Raw genomic sequence first — 22,851 nt, 5'->3', positions numbered from 1 at the left:
CTCCCTTTCCCGACTGATTTAGGATCAGCTCAGAGGCCAGAGCTGAGGTGGCCTGGCATGCTCAGCTGTCAGCATCCACTATAGTTCTTCTGTGTGGTTTTCTTCTGTGATATTCACACCTTCAGGTTCATCTCCATCCTCGGTTCCTCTCTGAATGCTGCAGTCTGCTTAAGTTCAAATTAAATGCTGTTGGCGGAACAAAGACAACGGCTGTGGTCTCCATCCCATGCACCTGCGAAGAAGCCCTGGTGCCATTTGCCCAGCTACTGGTGTGACCACCTGGCCACTGCAATGCTTGCCAGACTTCTCTACTAAATATGTTATCTTTGCCCCTTTATAGTTAATAAGAAATGTGATTTTTAAAAGCTGTATACCTGTTATTGGCCTTAACCTTCACCTAATAGCTTCAGTACATACCCATTATAGATTATGATTTTTGAATTATTTCCTCAAAGGCTACCAAATAGTCATCTATTTCTTTTACACCTATTAATTTTCCTAAGTTGCCTCTGACATTATATAAAGCTCCTTTTGATTTATTACAGTCTCATATCGTCATTCTCAAACTGTCTCAAGCATAACCACTGAGGACTGAGAGGACAGCTCAGGGAGAAGAGGAGCAGGTGACAGGCCCGGGGCTCGAACCTCAGCACTGCCAAAGCAAGAAACAAAGCTTCGCAAAATGACACAGCCAGAGGGAGAGTTCCCAAGCACAACAGCCTGGTGTTTTAGAGTGCTCATGGGTGGCCTTTCGTGTCCAGGTAGCTTGAGACATTCCCCATGGTGAAAATGTCACTGTCCACCTTCTTGCACCCTGAGCCAGTGGGTAAAGTCTCCTCTGCGGCTGTCTGGAGCTCCCCTGTTAATGCCTTTCCTCTTCATGGTGTATGTCTCCTAATATCTGTAAGACTTTCCTTGCCTTTCCAGTGTCTTGGTTAACACAGGGCCTGGCTTGGACATCCCTCACCTCTAGTTCATACAACCATGAACAAGCATCACCTACTACAGATGTGTGGCCAGATAGATATCCTGTCTACTCTGAAACACTGGGCAGAGCCACATGCCTCTAACTGAATCCAGGTCCTCCAGTCACTGTTTTGAGAACTAAATGAGGACAAGATATTGTGGACCACCGGTGGACATCAAAAAAGGATAACACAACTTAGCACCAACCAAAGTCTATGTCCCTCTCACCCAAACATCCTACTGCATGACTGGGTAAATGTATTTTTAAAAGACAACTAACTGTCAGTACATCAAAACCTCCTACTAAAACCTTTCTTGACTTTCTATGGTCTGGAAATCCAAACTTTAGAAGGGTTCAAGGCCCTTTAAATCTGCCCATAGCCTACCTGCCTTGCTACATCTCAGGCCACTGGGACCAGATGATGAGACCCCTGTGTTCCCTCAACCTCAAGTTATTCTAAATTCCCTGTATGGTCCCCTTCTACCAATGTTCTCGCTGCTTCCACTTGGCAGACTCTGACTTGTCCCTCTGAGCCTTGGCTCAGACACACCTCTAGCTGCATGCATGCTCAGCACAGTGGCTGCTTTCCTGTGCTTCCATGGCAACCAGAACCCCCATATCCATACAGGAAGGAGTGACTAAGCCAGGGAGTGACCTGTTGAGATCACACAGGACCCTTAGCTCTGGAGGCCCAGGGAGTGAGGGTGGGGATGGACCGGACACTTGCTATGTACTTTTGTGACCTTAATATTCCACACTATGTCCACCCATAACAGGTTCTCCAGAGATGTTTGCTTGGAAAAATAATCTCTTCTAATCAACTGAAATCATATCAACAATTCTGCATTTTCTTGCAATCTGAGCAAGTGACAACATTTCCTCAGTAAGGAAACTGGAGCTGCCAAGGAGCTATAAAATGGTGCAAAGTGCACTTGTCAAATACAAGTTTTAACCAAAGTGATAAATGCACAGATAGTAGAGTTGGACTTGTGAGAAAAACAACCATAAAGGACTATTGTACTGAAATATGAATTTTAAAAATTTCTCTTTAGTACATACTTTCAGTGTGTCTGTCATAAAATTTATTTACAATAAAAGTAATTTTTAAAAAATTTTTAATATTTTTATTACATATTTTCCTCAATTACATTTCCAATGCTATCCCAAAAGTCCCCCATAGCGCCCCCCCACTTCCCTACCCACCCATTCCCATTCTTTTGGCCCTGGCATTCCCCTATATTGGGGCATATAAAGTTTGCAAGTCCAATGGGCCTCTCTTTCCAGTGATGGCCGACTAGGCCATCTTTCGATACATATGTAGCTAGAGACATGAGCTCCGGGGTACTGGTTAGTACATCATGTTGTTCCAACAATAGGGTTGCAGATCCCTTTAGCTCCTTGGGTACTTTCTCTAGCTTCTCCATTGGGAGCCCTGTGATACATCCAATAGCTGACTGTGAACATCCACTCCTGTGTTTGCTAGGCCCCGGCATTGTCTCACAAGAGACAGCTATATTTGGGTCCTTTCAGCAAAATCTTGCTAGTGTATGCAATGGTGTCAGCGTTTAGAAGCTGATTATGGGATAGATCCCTGGATACGGCAGTCTCTAAATGGTCCATCCTTTCATAACAGCTAAGAACTTTGTCTCTGTAACTCCTTTCCTGGGTGTTTTGTTCCCAATTCTAAGAAGGGGCACAGTGTCCACACTTTGGTCTTCATTCTTCTTGAGTTTCATGCATTTAGCAAATTGTATCTTATATCTTGGGTATCCTAAGTTTTGGGCTAATATCCACTTATCAGTGAATACATATTGTGTGAGTTCTTTTGTGATTGTGTTACCTCACTCAAGATGATGCCCTCCAGGTCCATCCATTTGGCTAGGAATTTCATAAATTCATTCTTTTTAATAGCTGAGTAGTACTCCATTGTGTAAATGTACCATAATTTCTGTATCCATTCCTCTGTTGAGGGACATCTGGGTTCTTTCCAGCTTCTGGCTATTATAAATAGGGCTGCTATGAACATAGTGGAGCATGTGTCCTTTTTACCGGTTGGGACATCTTCTGGATATATGCCCAGGAGAGGTATTGCTGGATCCTCCGGTAGTACTATGTCCAATTTTCTGAGGAACCGCCAGACTGATTTCCAGAGTGGTTGTACAAGCTTGCAATCCCACCAACAATGGAGGAGTGTTCCTCTTTCTCCACATCCTCGCCAGCATCTGCTGTCACCTGAATTTTTGATCTTAGCCATTCTGACTGGTGTGAGATGGAATCTCAGGGTTGTTTTGATTTGCATTTCCCTGATGATTAAGGATGTTGAACATTTTTTCAGGTGCTTCTCTGCCATTCTGTATTCCTCAGGTGAGAATTCTTTGTTCAGTTCTGAGCCCCATTTTTTAATGGGGTTATTTGACTTTCTGGAGTCCACCTTCTTGAGTTCTTTATATATATTGGATATTATTCCCTTATCTGATTTAGGATAGGTGAAGATCCTTTCCCAATCTGTTGGTGTTTTTTTTTGTCTTATTGATGGTGTCTTTTGCCTTGCAGAAGCTTTGCAGTTTCATGAGGTCCCACTTGTCAATTCTCGATCTTACAGCACAAGCCATTGCTGTTCTATTCAAGAATTTTTCCCCTGTGCCCATGTCTTCAAGGCTTTTCCCCACTTTCTCCTCTATAAGTTTCAGTGTCTCTGGTTTTACGTGAAGTTCCTTGATCCACTTAGACTTGACCTTAGTACAAGGAGATAGGAATGGATCGATTCGCATTCTTCTACATGATAACAACCAGTTGTGCCAGCACCATTTGTTGAAAATGCTGTCTTTCTTCCACTGGATGTTTTTAGCTCCCTTGTCGAAGATCAAGTGACTGTAGGTGTGTGGGTTCATTTCTGGGTCTTCAATTCTATTCCATTGGTCTATTTGTCTGTCACTATACCAGTACCATGCAGTTTTTATCACAATTGCTCTGTAGTAAAGCTTTAGGTCCGGCATGGTGATTCCACCAGAGGTTCTTTTATCCTTGAGAAGAGTTTTGGCTATCCTAGGTTTTTTGTTATTCCAGATGAATTTGCAGATTGCAGTTTCTAATTCGTTGAAGAATTGATTTGGAATTTTGATGGGGATTGCATTGAATCTGTAGATTGCTTTTGGCAAGATAGCCATTTTTACAATGTTGATCCTGCCAATCCATGAGCATGGGAGATCTTTCCATCTTCTGAGATCTTCTATAATTTCTTTCTTCAGAGACTTGAAGTTTTTATTATACAGATCTTTCACTTCCTTAGTTAGAGTCACGCCAAGATATTTTATATTATTTGTGACTATTGAGAAGGGTGTTGTTTCCCTAATTTCTTTCTCAGCCTGTTTATTCTTTGTGTAGAGAAAGGCCATTGATTTGTTTGAGTTAATTTTATATCCAGCTACTTCACCGAAGCTGTCTATCAGGCTTAGGAGTTCTCTGGTGGAATTTTTAGGGTCACTTATATATACTATCATATCATCTGCAAAAAGTGATATTTTGACTTTATCTTTTCCAATTTGTATCCCTTTGATCTCCTTTTGTTGTCGAATTGCTCTGGCTAGGACTTCAAGTACAATGTTGAATAGGTATGGAGAAAGTGGACAGCCTTGTCTAGTTCCTGATTTTAGAGGGATTGCTTCAAGCTTCTCACTATTTACTTTGATGTTGGCTACTGGTTTGCTGTAGATTGCTTTTATCATGTTTAGGTATGGGCCTTGAATTCCTGATCTTTCCAAGACTTTTATCATGAATGGGTGTTGGATCTTGTCAAATGCTTTTTCCGCATCTAACGAGATGACCATGTGGTTTTTGTCTTTGAAAAAGTAATTTTTAAAAGACAAATTTTTACTACATTGCTGTCACTGTTGCTCCTAAAAGTGAAAAGAGAGAATAGCAACAGAGAGAAAAGAGAAACAGAAAAAAAGTGAAAACAAAAAAGGAAAATTATACTGACAAGAAACAGGAGTAGACAGAAGATTGAGCAAAAGCGAGTATATCCCTATGCCTCACGTGACTTAACTCGGTGACACCAAATTACCTATGCAATGGAACCAGCTCTTTCTGAAGTCCACAGAAGGCTGCCAAGGGCTAGTCAGACTACCAAAGCTCCACATGATTGAACTCTGTGACACCAAATTACTTTTGTATTGCAACCAGCTCTTTCCTCACAAGGTTGCTTAAAGGCTCATCAGACGACCAAAGTGTGTCAGTGTGGGAGGCTTGTGAGATATGCCAGCTGCCACCTCTGAACAGGGTATGACTATAATTGCCATTGCCATGAAGCAGAGTCTGCTGCCTTGCAAGGATGGACTTGTCCAAGGCAGGGGGTCCATGAGGCCAACATCTAAGGGAAATCAGCAACAAGACCAGGGGGCTTTGATGGCTGAAATCTCACACTGAGACAAGGGGACAGCAGCAGACACACAAACTGTGAAGGTCTTCCCAAAGCTGCCCCACTCAACAAGAAGCATCAGATGGCACCAAACACGAACAAGGTCCCTGTCTGATGGAGACCCGTTGGTTGGCGGTCGGAATAAAATTCAAATGAAACTCTTCTGCCAAATGTCCTGGCTGAGGTGTCATCTCCGTTTTGATATCTAAGGTCAGCACAGAAACCACAATAGAACCAGCGTGTGGCTTAGGTTAAGGCTTAGTAGTCAGCACCAGCTCAACTTGCCCAAAAGTTATCATGGAGCACATCTGGGGAGTGTACATCTGGGGAGTGCACATCTGGGGAGTGAGCACAACAGGGTGCTTTGTTTTTTCTATGAGTTAAAAACACCCCCCATCCCCCGCCAAACCACAAACTGACCTAAAATCAAAGATTATCAACTGTTACTATATTGTTTTTTTTGTTTTTTGTTTAAAGTAAATCCTAAACAGCTGCGATAGGAAGAGGAAGGTGGGGGAGATCCGCATAAGCTCTTGTCGAAAAGCTGTGTTAACAGGGCTGTCAGCTTCCAGCATCAGCCCGGCACACACACACCGCATGGGTAGAGGAAGGTGCTTCTGTCATTTTTAACTCAGGAAGTAAGCAGATCCACTTCCCTTTCCTCCGAGTTCCCAGTGACTTATCACTGTTGCAGCAACATCTGACAGGACGCCTGCTCTACTTGCCGACCCATTGTCTCATGACTGCTGCTAAAGCTCGTGCACTCTCGTGAGAGCGACTTCTACCATGACCGTTGTCCATTTGCTGCAACAATTTTCTGATAAGCTGTCTGTTTTCAAGCCTGATGCTGAGGGAAGTGTCAGGTAGACTAGTATAGGGGTGAACGTGGAACCCCATTCACCACGGTGGAACCAGGTTTAAGTTCCTCACTCAGCGGAGCTCTGACGTAAAGCTTAGCTGACTTCCATTAAGTTTAGTAGTAAGTGAGACTTTAAAAGAACCTACTAATATCAGGCCTGAAGAGACCTCAGATCCTGAATATCCAGCTCACTATATAAGCACTAAGTATTCTATGTCTGTGGACTTTGCATCTATATTATAGGTTTTACCATCACTCAGAATATGATAAATCCTAGCCCTGGTTTTCAACTTGAGACTTACAAACCTGGCCATCAGAAATATCACCACTTGGCTGTCTCCCACGAACATATATTCTTCCCAAAGTCACTAACCCCTTTTGCTTCCCACTTACAAGTATTCTAGTGGTAAGCGCAGTCAATGAAGTCCTTCCCTGTCTTTCCTCTGTCTAATTACTGCCATTTGACCTCATAAACAAACACTGCTCCTAGCTGTCTGGTGTGTGCTTCCCATCCTCAGGGTTAGTGACTTATCTTGATCCTTTTATGGTACCATTCCAAAATTTCATTCCATCAGGTATGAGCCTGAACCAGGCAAGTTTTAGAGTGCTTTCAATGGAGTGCATCTCTACTGGCTCATCCCGTGTACCTGAGCTCCTAAAACATAAAGCTGCTTAATGCAGACTGTCCAGTTCTCAGTGGAAGAACAAGACAGTACCACGCCCACTTTGGTCTTAGAGGCTGATGGCAGTTTGGTGGTGAAGATGCCTTTGACAACAAGGGACCTTCAATGAGGCTATTTCTGAATCGGATTCCCTTCCCCTAGTGACTAAAATGGGCAGGGCTGGTCTCTGAGGCCTCTGAGTGCCATCCCTGTCTCCTTTTGGATACTGGCCCATACTGGATCATTCCATCATCTGGCAGAACACTGATTCTCAGACTTGATCTGCCACCCGAGGGTTCTATCCAGCTCTTCTATCTAGATTCAGACGGCTTTATGTTCTCTCAATGAAGAATTCCTGCCAAACTTGCTAAAACCAAACCTTATCAAGTATTCAAAGACAACTTCCTGTTGAGAGAAAGTATGGAGGAGGGAGAGCAACAAGTGAGCTGACATCACAAGAAACTGGTGAATGTGGGTGGCATCAGGACCAAGGGTCTGCACTCTATATTTTACTGCCATGAGGAGAAAGAGTCAGACAGACAGACAGACAGACAGACAAAGCAACTGTCATGTAAAGAGTCTGGATCCTAATGAATGCAAACAGACCATCAAAAATGCCTTCAAGACAAGTGGACTAATTCCATGAACTGATAACTGCCAATATCAAAGGAGTATGAATTCTGTTGACTACTAAGAGTATAATGCAATAAAATGCCCAGTGTTGCAGTGCATGCTACATCTGTGGTGATATAGACACTTCCAAAACAAAGGTAGATGAACCAACAATAACAAGTTGTAACAGGAAGTGAATCTGAGTGTTGAGTATAACAGATGTCCTTACACTCAGTCTCTCTACACTAAGTGCACTGGAAAATTCCAGGACAAAATAAAAAGTTGTATTCCCTGGGCTAAATCTTGCATTAAAAAATAAATAAATAAAAGCTATGTTTTAAATTCTTTTTTCTTAATCTACAAAATAAGTCAGTCTGAGTTTTAACTACTGCTCACGAAGGTGTGCTAAGACTCCTTCGACTGTTCCTTTTTAAGATGCTGAGTTCTAGAAGGAAGATTGCTGAAGAATCACTGCACCAGTTTGGATCTTTGGCCCACACTTGGGTGACACATGTGAGTTAGTTTACATGCCGTGCCTGCGATCTCTGCCTCTACCAACAAAACCTGAGGGCTATTCTTAGCCATGGACTGTGGTTAGGTACACTGGTGACTCTGGCTCACCTCTCTGGACTTGAAGGGCTGAGAAGAGGTGCAGACACCCTCACAAAGGCACAGCACTAGAACTAGGGAGGGGAAAGCAGTCCCTGGATGCGGGACTTATCTTCAGAATCCACATCTTTCTACTTCTTTGCAGCAAGTTTACCAATATACAGATTCTTTTAAGAACTGAACTGCAGCCGGGCGTGGTGGTGCACGCCTTTAATCCCAGCACTCAAGAGGCAGAAGCAGGCGGATTTCTGAGTTCGAGGCCAGTCTTGTCTACAAAGTGAGTTCCAGGACTGCCAGGGCTATACAGAGAAACCCTGTCTCAAAAAGCCAGGAAAAAACAAACAAACAAACAAACAAACAAACAAAAACAAAACAGAAAAACCCATCAGCTCAGTGGTGCTGGTGACCACATTTAATCCCAGCACTCAGGAGGCAGAAACAGGCAGATTTCTGTGAGTTTGAGGCCAGCCTGGTCTATTTCCAGGACAGCCAGGAAAAAGAAACTCTATCTTAGGGGAAAAAAAAAAAAAGGCAAACAAACAGTTCAACTGCACTTAGGTGTGTATCACAATTGTTATGTTTACAGTATAGAACATTTTGTTTATCAACCAGACTCTTAACAAGAGTGGCTGGACTCTCAATAGTTCAGTATTTCCAACTATTAAATAAATAAATAATGAATTCTACAAGGGCAAGCTGGTTGTGGGGAGCTTTTACAAAGGATAAAACCAGGATGGGAGGGTGGCTTCCAGGGAAGGGCTGAGGAACAGCGCGAGTAGGTTCAGAGAAGAAGGGCTGATGACAAGGCTCTGTGCTTGGGACATCCACTCTCCCGAGTTCAGTGACCCTTCGACAGAGTCAGGAAAGTACCCAGCCACCTCTGTGAGAACGTCCGCTAAGTTTGGGAAGAGAGAAGATTCGCAGGGAAACTAAAGGATCCCGAACTCCCTATCATAAAGATTCCATTAAAAAACCCTCCAGAGTGAGCATTGAAGTCCCCTCTGTAAAGCCCCTCTGACAGGATGATCCTTTGGCAGGAAGAGACTTAAAAGGGAAGAAACCAAAAGTTCCTGGCTCTCTCAGCACATGATTTAATGAAGATAAATGATCTCAAAGTATTTTTTTTATTTTGTATATATAATATACATTAACTATATTAAGTCTATGTTTTATATTCTTATATTTAATATATATATATACATATGTATATTAAAATCAAGAAATCAAGGCAAGAACTTAGCCTTTTTTTTCTGATTGCACTACTAAAGAGGTTTAATATGTTAAAGAATTAAGTCTTTTCCTATTTGATGAGATTCCAAAGGCTTTCTAGTTAAAAAAAAATCTATTCTGAGGTAACAGTTACTTGATTCTAGGAATAAAGGACAGGTTCAAAACCTTCTGGGCTACAAGAAAAGATAGCAGATGCAGGGCCCCACGCTCTTCCCAAGAACAGTGTCATAGGAATTGGCAGAGGACTGCCAGGGGCTGGGAGTGTGCCTGTCTGTCTCGGTAGAGAGCATACCCATAGCTACAGAGAAGGAGAACATATTTAATAGGCTGGCAGGATACAAAGAGCTCCACTCCCATAAAAAGCTCCCATTGGTTCTAAGCTGGGAGGGGCTGGCGAAGCTAGGGAATTCTAAGAAGGGTGTGGCTGTCTGGTCCTATAGCTTAGGGACATTCCCAGAAGTGAGTCTGAATCAGTTTTCATCTTGGCCTTAGTCTAAGGTCCCCAGGGCAAGAAGAGAAACAAACAAAAGTGGGAAATGACAGGGAGGAGTAGTTTACCTTCGGAGAACAGTTGAAATGCATGCCAGGTACTGGGAGTGTAGTTACATACATTGTAATACACCGATACAGGTACAGCGTGCCAACTATGCAGAAAAATCTTCTGCTAATAATAGACCTAGAAAAAGGGAAAAACAGGGCAGATTCTCAGTCAAGAAATTCCGCAGTTTCATTTACTCAGTTTTCAATGACCCAACAAAACAAACCCAGAAATCTCGTCAAGAGCTTGAAATCAGAGTGCTACAAGTATCACTAGCAAAGGACCTGGACGGGGCATCGTAGACTAACGTCAGTTGTACATCGGAAAAACCAAAAATACAAAAAACAAAAAAACCAATGTGCCATTAACTGGCCAAAAGGAACCACAGTGATCCACAGTGCTACAAATCAGGCCTCACAGGCCTTAAGTCTGCATTGCTGCTGCTCAAATGATGGACAAGCGGAGCCCATTCAGAATGGCCAGAGCCTGTGCAGTGCAGGTGGCAAATGTTCAGCATCTCTGAGAATGGCATCAGAACGAGAACTATAGATGTTCTGCTGTTTAAGAAGTCGGCCGCTAAACTGCTACAGCGGTGTGCGTAGGAGACCATCAAAGAAAAGAACAATGGAAGACAGAGTCCAACCCTGACAAGGCTCCTGGTGACTCTGCTGCCTCAGAATAAATAAAATGGGGCAAGAGCTCTAGAAATGAAATCTGGAAATCCCTCACACAGGGCAGGAATAGACAGGCAGCTACAAAATATGAACAAGAACAAGAAGCACTAGTTTCTAGTGAATGGGATGAATACATGAATATCCCAAGTCCTATGAACTCTTCTAGCACCAAAGCCCATCTGTTTCTTGGACTTAACCTTGTTAATGCAGTCCTAAGCATCCTTAAACAAGACCCCTCTCTAACTGTCTCCCGGCCGGCCAGTGGAGCAGAATCACATCCTGTGATTCTTTTCTTTCAGGCTTGGAAAGTTCAAGTTGCCCTGGGGAAGTGTGAATTAAATAAAATGGAAAATTTAGGAACATGGGATAGGTTTTCCCTTAAGATCAGTGAACACTGGTCACTCTACTATTATATACTGTGTACTGTATCTATTTTTGCTCAAGATGGGTTGTTTTTTCTAATTGTTGTTTTCATAAGAGGAACTGAGTGACCCAGTACCGTGTGATCATAAACATACATACATACATACATACAGATATGAGCAAAGACAGCTTTCTGCTCTTCTAGCTGCCTTTCACTGGCACACACACTCCACACAAGTTAACTGAGGACTGGTGGGTATTTTGTTGCCTTCTCTATGTTTCAGAAGCTGGGTCAAAACTATTGTATTAATGTTGGCTTTAATTGTTTCTCTTAGTCACCTGTTCATATCTCTCCCGATGGGCTAAGAATTTATTCTACGTAAAGCTCTCTTGCAGAGGTGGGTACCACTGGTTTCAAGTCTAATGAAAGCCACAGCACAACGAAAAGTAAAGTCTAGAGATGTCAGTCAAGAATACCACGAGGGAAGTGCCAGGGTGAAATGAACAGTGTGAGCTGTTGTGGTCAGGCTGTATGTTAAAAGCAGAGTATGTGTGGTTCAAAGGATTGTGCTCCCGGGCACTCCTGTCCTAAACTCAAGAGTCTCACACAATTAGAATTCTTTTTCAAAGGTTTTTAAATTCATGATGTATCTCAAAGTAGAATAAAATAAAATAAAAGAAAATAAAAGAAAAGAAAAGAAAATAAAATAAAAGAAAAGAAAAGAAAAGAAAAGAAAAGAAAAGAAAAGAAAAGAAAAGAAAAGAAAAGAAAAGAAAAAGAACCTTGGAGCCCAGTCCCAGGGATTATATCCACAAAACAAGTCCTGGACCTAAGGTTCAGGAATCATTGTGGAAGAGGGAGCAGAAAGACTGTAAGAGCCAGAGGATCAGGGAGATTGCTGTGAGACTGTGTCTCCTAAGAATGTCCCAAGTCACAGTCATGAGCCTCACCTACATGACTGCCTAAACGTGAGCTGGACAGGGATGGCACCGACAGGCACGAAAAGTGGCTGGGTGAAGACCACGAAGCCTCACCCCTAACACAAAGGCTCCAGGCAACTAGGAAATGCTGCGGGTGGGAGACACAGTCTTCCTCCGAGACAAGCACACCAACTGGTTAATCCAATAACAAATGGGCAGTCCTGAAAACATACACGCAAGTAATATTATACAGACAGAGCAATTGCATTTATGTATTTTGGAATATATATGTATATACATATATGCTGGTAACAACAATTAATGCCAAAAGAGGCCATGGATTTGAAAGATAACAAAGGGGGAGTATATAAAAGGGATGGGAGGGAGGACAGGGAAGGAAGAAATGATGTAATTATATTATAATCTCAAAAATAGAAATAATATTCTAAAAAGAAAAAGAATTATAGAAGGAAGGTTCATGGGATGTTACTAGAGATTAAGAAAATGCTAACAAGAGTTAGATGCCAGATATAATTCCCCAACACCAAGGTATTCATCAAATGCCCAGAAATATGTCTTTCATGTTCAAAAGTCGGCATTCCTATCTGCTCACACTTGGAATAATTATTGTATCACAGATTATATCTGCGAACAGATAAGTATTGTTCCTTATTACTGCATATCAGGCTCATTTCTGCTCCCCCCAAATATTGTATCTACCAAATTTGCTTATAAAAAATATGAGTACAGGCGTTGATATTTTACATATAATTCAGACTTGCTGAAAAAGCATGCTGCCTCCAGTGCAGGTGACTTATAAAGCTGTGTTGGGCCGGGGCTTTGGGTGAACATAGTTGAGTTCAGGCCTGGAATACAGGCAAGTACTGTCTCACTGAGCCATGGCCCCAGGCTGCTACTGAATGTTTTAACATCGAAAATTTAAAAAGGAACCAGGACTTAGAATCTGATTCTGTGACTCGATGATCAGACTGAATGTCGCAGTATCAGACAGTCTCTGGCACCTAGTACAAAGGTTTAAAAATCTAAAAGAAAAATGGCCGAAGAAAGGAAGACACTGTAAAGTTCAATTAATACTGGAAAGTGATTTGGCTCCGCAAGCAGTCTTTCCATGGATGCACAGCAGCAGGACACTCATAATTCTTGGCTTAAAGTAGAACACGGGCTGCCTGAAGAAGTATATCAGCACAAAAACATCTTTAGGGTATGTTCCTTGTCTCCATTCCACACACACACACACCTAAACACAGTTTCTTGAATCCCAGGTCTCAGACACCCTGTGTAGTTAAGATTGGCTTTCAACTGCTGACCCTTAACTCTATCACTAAAGTGCTGAGCTGATGGACTCAGAATTAAGTTACTCTGTTTTCCAAGCTCTTAAAGACAAACATAGTTAAAGAAATTATAGATAATGACCATTCTGACCCCCCAGAGTTCATACTATTTCCTGTACTTTTTCCATTTGTTTCTAACCCATTTCTTGGATGTAGATTTTATCACCTACTGCTTTCTGGAAGCTCTTAGCTTTTAGAAACAAATACATCCATACACAAAACAGTGGACCAAGCATCAGACTCACAACTAAGAGGCAGCAAATGAGGAAGATGGCATGCAGTGTGATGCGGAATCAGAGGGAGCCATCGTGGGCAGAGCTCAAGGTGATTCGAGCATGCAACCCATGGCAGACCATTACTGGGCCACAGCAGGACCACCGCCATCACTGGGCCACAGCAGGACCACCGCCATCACTGGGCCACAGCAGGACCACCAGCATCACTGGGCCACAGCAGGACCACCGCCTCCTTGGACCACAGCAGGACCACCGACCGCCATCCCCGGGGGCTAGCTAGCTTTACCTTTAACAAAGACTTTCTTGGCGACCTCAGTCATCTCTGTAAATCTTCTATGAAATTTGCTTCTTCATCAGAAGGAGGAGGCCAAGGACACTACCTTCCTTCTTATAAGGGAAACAGGCTAGCAATGGATGGAAAGGCTATGGAACAGAACTAAGAACGGGGTATCGCGATACTTACTTTAACTTGCTTAGAAAAACATGGGGAATTTTGTCAAATTTCTCCTTCCTGCCTTTAAGCTTTGTACCATCTACTTCGTTTCATATGTGTGAGTACCTGAATATATGTATATGCACTACATGTGTGCCTGCTGCCTACAGAGCCTACGGAGGCCTGTAGGCAGAACTACAGAACTGCTTCTCGAGGCTTGATCTACAGTACTACTTGAACTACAGTACTACTACGGAACTGGCATAGCAGGCGGTTCTGAGTCACCTGCTGTGAGTGCTGTACAGAGCCCGTGCTCCTCACCTCGGAGCCATTTCTCCACCCACTCCCCCATTTATTTCTTAAAATGACCCAGCAATGCATGGCTACAATTCCTATTTCATACAAGGCAAAACTGAGTCTCATTAAGTCTAAACTGCAGTATAATTACATAAGACAAAATAATTAGGAAAAAAACATGCTTAGCAGCACTAGAAATCCCATTTTGACTACGCACAGGTGAGTTAAGATTCTATTATACTTTAGTTAGATTTTAAACTTAATTCATTTTTTTCATCTCATGCTTTGTGTGATATTTTCTATGGGCTAGAACTCTACAAAACATTTTGATAATTTCCTTATCTGCTGGCTGGTCTCACTTGACTCACAAACTAGAATGGAGAGACTTGAGAAAATGCCTGCATAAGATCTGGCGGTAATATATCTTCTTAGTTATTGATGCGGGAGGGTCAGCCTATTGTTGGTGGTACCATCCCTGGGCTGGTGGTTCTGGGTGATATAAGAAAGCAGGCTGATCAAGCCTCGAGAAGCAAGCCAGTAAGCAGCACCCCTCCATGGCCTCTGCACAAACTCCTGCTTCCAGGTTCTTGCCCTGTTTGAGTTCCTGTCCTGACTTCAGTGGTGAACAGCAATATGGAAGAGTGAGCCAAGTAAAACCCTTTCTTCCCCAGTTTGCTTTTTGGTCACGGTGTTGTTTCACAGCAATAGAACCCATGCCTAAGACACCTTATTCCACAATAACTACGAAACCACTAATAATCTAGTACTTTCATGAAGGCATCAAACAATACATGTGTCATGTCCTGTTTATTCAATCATCTTTACACCTTCTCTTCCTTAACCCTCCACTTCATCCCAATTTCCAGTGACTTTTTTTTGGTATCAATCCGTCTCAGTGTAATTCTTGTCTCTATGGTCTTGGTGTTTGTGAGACTCTCAAATTCAAGCTAAAATCTGATCATCAGTGATGACATCCTAAGGCTGAGGCCTTGGGAATGAGATAAGCATCTATTTAAGAGATTTGCTAAACGCATGAAACTCAAGAACAAAGACCAAAGTGTGGACACTTTGCCTCTTCTTAGAATTGGGAACAAAACACCCATGGAAGGAGTTACAGAGACAAAGTTTGGAGCTGAGACAAAAGGATGGACCATCTAGAGACTGCCATACCCAGGAATCCATCCCATAATCAGCCTCCAAACACTGACACCATTGCATACGCCAGCAAGATTTTGCTGAAAGGACCCTGATATAGCTGTCTCTTGTGAGACGATGCCGGGGCCTAGCAAACACAGAAGTGGATGCTCACAGTCAGCTATTGGATGGAACACAGGGCTCCCAATCGAGAAGCTAGAGAAAGTACCCAAGGAGCTAAAGGGGTCTGCAATCCTATAGGTGGAACAACAATATGAACTAACCAGTACCCCGGAGCTCTTGACTCTAGCTGCATATGTAGCAGAAGATGGCCTAGTCGGCCATCAGTGGAAAGAGAGGCCCATTGGTCATACAGACTTTATATGCCTCAATACAGGGGAATGCCAGGGCCAAGAAGTGGGAGCGGGTGGGTAGGGGAGTGACGGGGGGAGGGTCTGGGGGGCTTTTGGGATAGAATTGGAAATGTAAATGAGGAAAATACCTAATTAAAAAAATAAAATAATATATATATATATATATATATATATATATATATATATTTTTTTTTTTTTTTTAAAAAGAGAGAGATCAAAGAGTGTGGGCTGGCATTCTTCTACCACATGGGAGAATGTGGTTACAAAGAGCAGCTAGAGATCCCGGCAAGATCCATTAGCCTCGGTCTTCTTGGCCTCCAGAAAGAAGAAATAAGCAGTTGCTGATAAGAACCTAGCTTGTGGTGTTTACTTATAACAGTCACAGTAAGATTACCCTAGACCCCACGAACAGTCACCTTCTTTGAACCCATCAAGTGGCTGTCAATTTCATCATGCACACACTTTATGTTCTTCACTAGGTCTACACAGTCTTAGGTCTTTCTCGCCTCTGTCCACCACTGCCCACCTAGCCCACTCCCATCCTTCAAAGTAAATCTCTGAACTTCTGTTTTATTATCCAAAGTTCTTTGAGCACTACCTGCAAAGTCCCTTCCACTGTAGGTAGGACCTCTGTGACAGTGACTCTCTGCCTGGACTGTCTGTATTTTCCCTTTCTAGATGCCTGCCATGGATATTCAGTTTAGAGCTGACCTCCTCTAAGGAAGCCCCGTTTCTTTTTATCCTGTCTTTATTTTTATGTTTTTAAAACTTCTTTACAGCATTAACAACCCATTCACAACTCAATGAAAGCAAAATAATGTGTGTTTCTAACACCAATGATCTCAGCACTGACAGCAGAGGCACTGGCACCAGAGGACCATACTCCTCCTGTTTAGAGCTTCGTCTCTCACTCCTGACAGCCCTTCCCCATTTCTGTCCAAACATATTTGCCCTGTAAGCCCTTTCATTTATTTGCTGGAATTAATCTGCGCAGATGCTCACTGCCCCTCCACCCCACATCTGGCTTTTTTTTTTTTTTTTGCATTCACATTTTCATTTAAAATGTTTGCTGAGGTGGCTCCATTCAAACAGGACTTAAAATTGCTAGAGATCAGAGACTTACTTCTGCCACCTCTCTCCTCCCCCTCCCTTTCTTGTCACCAACACAGAACTTACCCCAGTCAGTATAGCCTTTGAATCTCCAAGACACCAGAAGGCATACCAGGAAAACTCCAGGACTTTCACTCAGGGCTACTGCGAGGAACATTCAAAGGAAAGGCTAGTCCAAAGGATGAAAGGGCAAGGCCAAACTTGCAAAGAAATTCAAAGCAATGCTTTCTAGAGGACATTTGGAACTCACCTAGCATTTAGACATCTCTACAGGCAAGATGGTGGAATGAATCCAGAAACCCAAACTCCTAGCTCAGAGGGAGGCAGAGGCAGGCAGATCTCTGCGTTTAGGGCCTACAAAGTGAGTTCTAGGACAGCCAGGGCTACACAGTGAAACCCTGTCTCAAAAAACCAAAGTCAAAACCAAACCAAACCAAAACCAAAAAGTGCCGAGCCAAGTTGAGAAGGGCACTGTGGTCTAGAAAGGAAGCGCTGGCTTTAGCAGAACCATTAGGTCACCATGACGACAATGGCTTCAGTGATACCCGAGGCAGAAGAGCAACGATGCTGATACTCTCTGGGAGTTGCAAACACTGACCACTGACTGACCCCAGGGGAATAGACCAGCAGAGGCTCCAGTGACACCTCATGTAGGATGTGACAGTGGAAGTGTGGCAGTGACAGAGGCAGTGAGAAGGCTCAGATTTACAGACTAGGTGTTGGATAAACAAACAGTATGGAGGAAGAAAACTCAAGGATGTTTGGGTTGAAAACTGGGAAGGACTGAGAGGCTCTTTCCTAGGGAGGAGTTAGGAACACCATCAGCCTGAGCACAAAGGACTCTACAGAAATGCTGTGGATCTATTTTTCCTCAGCATCATAACAATATGGGAGAAAAACTATAGCCATTCTTATCTTGCAGTTGAGGAAACAACTAGGTAAGATTATAATATATCCATGTATATGCATGGCACCAAGGTAAGATTATATAACTTATTTGCCCATGAGTCTGTCTAGCAGCTAAAAAGTCTGATATCTTTGTGCCAATATCAGCATCTGGTAAAGGGTTCCTTGCTTACATTACTTCCATGTTAGAGATCACAAAGAAAAGCGGGACAAGTCAGCTATCCAGGGCCTCTCTGCTTAAAGACAGGTGGGAGCCCACCCCCTCCTGACTCATTTAGTTCCAGCTACCTCCTAAAGGCCCCACTTCCAAAGATCATTAACATAAACTTGGGGGATTAAGTTCCAACATGTGAATGTAGGGGGGCATATTAAAACAGTATCACTTACCATTATTAACCTGACTCCACACAAGATCATCCCTTATGTTGGATTCAGTGTTATAAATAAAAAATCTCAATTTGATTCTTAAAAGGCTAATACAGAATAACTTAGTCAAATTGCTAAGATTAATTAATTTAATGGCTATCCAGGGAAATCTAGTTTCTATCCAATTCCTATGGCCTGGACTATTTAGGTCATGGAATCTATAATGGCAAAAAAGTCAGAGGAGGTGAGCCCAGGTAATACTATGTGGGACTGAATCTGCTCCCTGGCGCCACAGTTTGTCTCACAACATTCCTAAAAAAACAGAAGAAGCCATGCAGAGTACAAGAAGCTAGGGTACATGTGACCTGGGAGGACAGGGGTTCAGAGCAGGTCCCCAGGAAAGTGGGAAAACAACTAGGTCCTGAGTCTAGAGAGATGATGGGTCAGAATCAAAAGGGAGCAACAGCAACAACAACAAGAAACACACAAACTTGGTCAAAAACCAGGAAGCCAGATAACAAAGTTGGACTGGCCTAGTGTGGTGGTTTGAATAGAAATGGCCCCATATACCCATGTGTTTGAATGCTTGGCCCATAAGGAGTAGCACTATTAGGAGGTGTGGCCTTGTTGAAGTGTGTCACTGTGGAGATGGTAGTACATAGTCTCCTTCTGCCTGCCAATTGAGACGTAGAAGTCTTAGCTCCTTCTCCAGCACCATGTCTGCCTGTATGCCACCATGCTTCTTGCATGACGATAATGAACTAAACCTCAGAAAATGTAAGCCAGCCTCAAATTAAATATCTTCTTACATAAGAGTTGGCATGGTGTTTCCTCATAGCCATAAACCCCTAACTACGACACCTGGACAATAAACTTTGGTGGGACATTAGGACTACAGAATTAGGGACATTTGTTCCAAAATGGTTGTTCTGACATACAAGACAGCATGCAGCTAGGACCCAACTAAGTACATCTGCTACAATGTACAGGGAACAGACATGACATGACAGCTATAAGGGTTGGCAAGAACTTCCTGGCCTCACATTCAAATGTCTTCCAGATGAAAACAGCACGTTGTGTTATTATAAAAACACTCTGCTCATCTGTTTTCACTCTATTTATCCATTTCATTCTATTTATGTGCTAAGAAAATACATTTGCAGCGAGTGTGTGGTATAATGGGAAAGTTCAGGAGAAGACTTATACCAAAGAGCCTTCACTCCTAATATATATTCTTATGGGATGCAGGACAACTGAGTAGACCTTAAGTCTCAGTCACCTTCATGGAGAGAAAAGAATAGCACCATGTATTTTAAAAGGCTTATTGAATCAGTGATATAATGCAAGTAAAAATTTGTTACTCAAACAACAGCTATTTTGGAATCTGCCCCTTAACTGAACTGAATGGAAAGATTTTTTTTTACATGGAAGAAGATTTGCAGAATAAAAGAGACTGAGTAAAGATAGCTTTGGCTATACATACATCGTGGGAAGAGAAATGAAAAAAGAAGTAGAAAGGACTATTCTGAGCTCTTCTCTTATTTACTGAGAGGGAACTAAGATGGCTTACCAGCCAATCAAATAACGGGAGAGGTGTCTAAAACTACTGCAGCCCCATGGAAGAGTCTGGGTTCCTGAGATTGAACATCTGAGGCATTGCTATGAGATCAATGAAAGACTCCCCTAGAATACATGTCTACAGAACTTCTCTGCTGTACCCCCAGTACACCAGTAGGAGGCACGGAGGTCTTTGTACTCATGGGCAAGCACTAGGGGGACTGTAATGTTAAACACACAGACTGTTTCTTTGAGGGAAGGAATACATAAGCTGCTATCTGCCCACGAGGCTGAGAACCACGAGGCTAGGGTTAATATCTTGTTGACCTCTGGCACTATCTGTGTGGCTGGGTCCTCCTCCAGACCCTTATTATAAGCTCTTATTTCTCAGTGAATCTGTAGGACCCATCATTATAGACTTTACAAGGAGTTTCAGTGTACTAACATCTGATCTATATTTAGCTCACTTTTTTATTCATTCCTCAAAGAGATTTATGTATGCTTTGTTTTGCATGTGGAACAGAATGAATTAGCACCAGAATACATCTTCATCAAATTGTACTGTACTTAAATGTGCCTATAGTAAACTACTAGGGGTCAGACCCCAGAAGGCTGAACCAACAATGACTAGTGAGTTGGGTTGAAGCAAACTAGCTTCTTGCTTCTTGTAGACTGTTACTCTGCTAGCCAGGAGATTTCTGAGACCCCTGCCTATACCCTTTGCAATAATGCTTGGTAAATAACTAACCAGAAAAGGAGGTTGGAAGGCCAATTAAAGAAGAGCCTTCTGGTCTATTATAGTATAAGACTAAGTAAAGTGACCTGATCCTAGAAAATGGCTGATGGAGGAACTTGGAAAACACTGTGTGTGTCTCTCTGTGTGTATAATAGTAAACATACAAGACTGTTTCTTTGAGGGAAGGAATACATAACCTGCTGTGTGTGTGTGTGTGTGTGTGTATGTGTGAATGCATGAATAGAAACCTGGAAAGAACTATTTCCATCAAATATTCTACATCAAGTGCTTTAAGAATTTACTTAGTCATCAGCATCAAAGACAAGATGTTGTGCTAACAGTATCTGTGGTCATAAACTACGATGGAGACTGGAGAGGAATGAGTACTTTGATACTCAGCTAATGTGAAAAAAAGCACTGAAGGAAGTGAGCCAGAAATGAAAGGCAATGTTAGTGGACAGACCTATACGATTAAATTAGCATCTGATACACACTGGTGGCCATCACCCCAAAGAGCCTGTTCTCAGAAACTAAACTCAAGTATTAGAAGAAAGGGGAATGTTATAGTCTTATGGTGGCAAAAATCTACCAAATAGACAAGATTCCCCAAACCACAACTTTGGTTGGAGATTGAAATGTGAGGTAGTATAGCACAGTGGTAGAAGAGGTGTTTTAACACGAGGGAGGTGCTAGGCTCAGATACCAGCTCCAACTGCTTACATTCCCCCAACCCCCTACACACACACAAACACTACACACACACACACACACACACACACACACACACGCACACACGCACGCACGCACGCACGCACGCACGCACACATATTTTTAAAATTGAAAGAGAAGAAAGGCCCAGTGTTAAGAATACTTCTGGTCTTGCAAAGAACCTAGATTTCAGCTCCTAGTTTCCACGTGGCAGCTCAGAACCATCCAACAAATCCAGTTCAAGGGAATCCAATACCCTCAGGCACCAAGTACACACATGGCACAAATACATGCATGCAGGCAAACACATGTACATAAAAACACAAGTCTAAAAAAAACCAAAACCCCAAACTAACTTTGTCTAAAGAGATCTCTGGTCACAGAATGCAAACTGTTGCTAAACACTAAAAACCCAGCCTAGAAGAGCGACACTGGGAACCACATGTGTGAGACACTTTTAAATGCAAATATCAAGTGGACATAGGCAGAGTCTGTCCAATCATGTCTCTTAGTCTTCCCTTTGGGATCAGTTTTCATAGCTTTTATTCAATGATCATTTCCACATAGCAACTCATCCCACTGTGACCCTGCAGGTCATGATGATCTCTTCCTTATCACCAAACACCTCTGCCACTGAGCTCCTTTGAGTCCACCCTGTAATCGAACACTCTTTTTCCTTTTTCTTCAAATATTTATACTACCAATGGGTTGCTACTAGGTATATTCAATTCACACTTAGATAATCTGCCCCTCGCCCAAATGACTACCCCGTTCTTCTGAGGGGAAGGTCTGACCCCCAAACTATAGCAGAAAACACAGCACAGGATATGAGCTACTTGACTGTGTTCCAAAGAAAATCTATCCAACAACAGTTGTGAGAATCTGTGAGTTAGTGGAATCCTCCCTCTGTAAGTCACATATAAAAACCAGGGTTTCAGGAGCAGATCCAAAGCTTTGTATGAGAAACAATGTAACAAACCAGCTTTTTCCACTATGGCAACTGGTGTCTCAAACAATTCTCTGGACTTAACTCTTTCTATCCTATTAGCTACAAAGTAGCCATATAATTAAAAAAAATGTTAGCATATTATTTGTGTGTGTGTGTATGTATGTATGTATGTACGTATGTATGTGTGTGTAGGTCATAGGATAACTCATGGGATTCACTACTCTCCTTCCACCATATGGGTTCTGAGATCCAAACTCCAGGTTTAGGCTTGGTAGTAAGTGCCCTACCTGATCGTTTCATTTTGCTGACCCTACATAATTCTTCCAAAGTGTTGTGTTTATAGCATTACACACCAGTGGCTTACACACTCTACTGGTTCCATTTGAGACCCTGCCCATAATTCACTAGAGTCTTACGTCACAACTCTCCCCAGCTTACTGGGCCATTACAAATACTTAATTGAGTCAGAGAAATAAATCCCAGCCTCAGACACTTGCTATGGTTCCCATCTAGAACATTCTTCCCCAAATACCTACTTGGGAGTGTCTTTCATTTGACTCAAGTGTCTACTAAACTCCTCTCTCACCAGTGGCCTTTCATAATTAACCAGTCTGAAAATATCACTTTGGCCCTATTTCCAACCCTCTGAGCCCTCCTGCTGACTCCCCTTCCCTAGGTCCCTTACACTGGCTGTTGTCATAGCCTCAGCTGGTGCCTGCCTGCCTCACTCTGCACGGACACATCACCTCACTAGAGCTCTCTACTTGCTCAGTGCTCCCGGGGCCCAGCCCAGCTCGCAGACAGTAGGTTGCTCACTGACTTCAAGTTGAATGAAGGGATG

The 22,851-nt window shown here is 42.6% G+C and overlaps 1 protein-coding gene across 13 annotated transcripts in view; it reads right to left on the bottom strand.

The window, feature by feature from the left end:
* Window positions 1-22,851, bottom strand: part of Sgms1 (sphingomyelin synthase 1) — a 274,571-nt gene that overhangs the window by 12,147 nt on the left and 239,573 nt on the right. For all 13 annotated transcript variants that reach the window (XM_029472300.2, XM_029472303.2, XM_021151328.3 and 10 more), the window contains one exon: window positions 9,915-10,032. In XM_029472300.2, coding sequence (XP_029328160.1) covers window positions 9,915-10,032 — 118 coding nt within the window. The remainder of the gene's footprint in view (window positions 1-9,914; window positions 10,033-22,851) is intronic.

The sequence above is a fragment of the Mus caroli genome, unplaced genomic scaffold (assembly GCF_978045245.1).
Source record: "Mus caroli unplaced genomic scaffold, Mus_caroli_1 scaffold_20, whole genome shotgun sequence".
In the NCBI taxonomy this organism is placed as follows: domain Eukaryota; kingdom Metazoa; phylum Chordata; class Mammalia; order Rodentia; family Muridae; genus Mus; species Mus caroli.
Note: the sequence above shows the minus strand (reverse complement) of the source record. Positions and strands in the feature narration are given on the sequence as shown.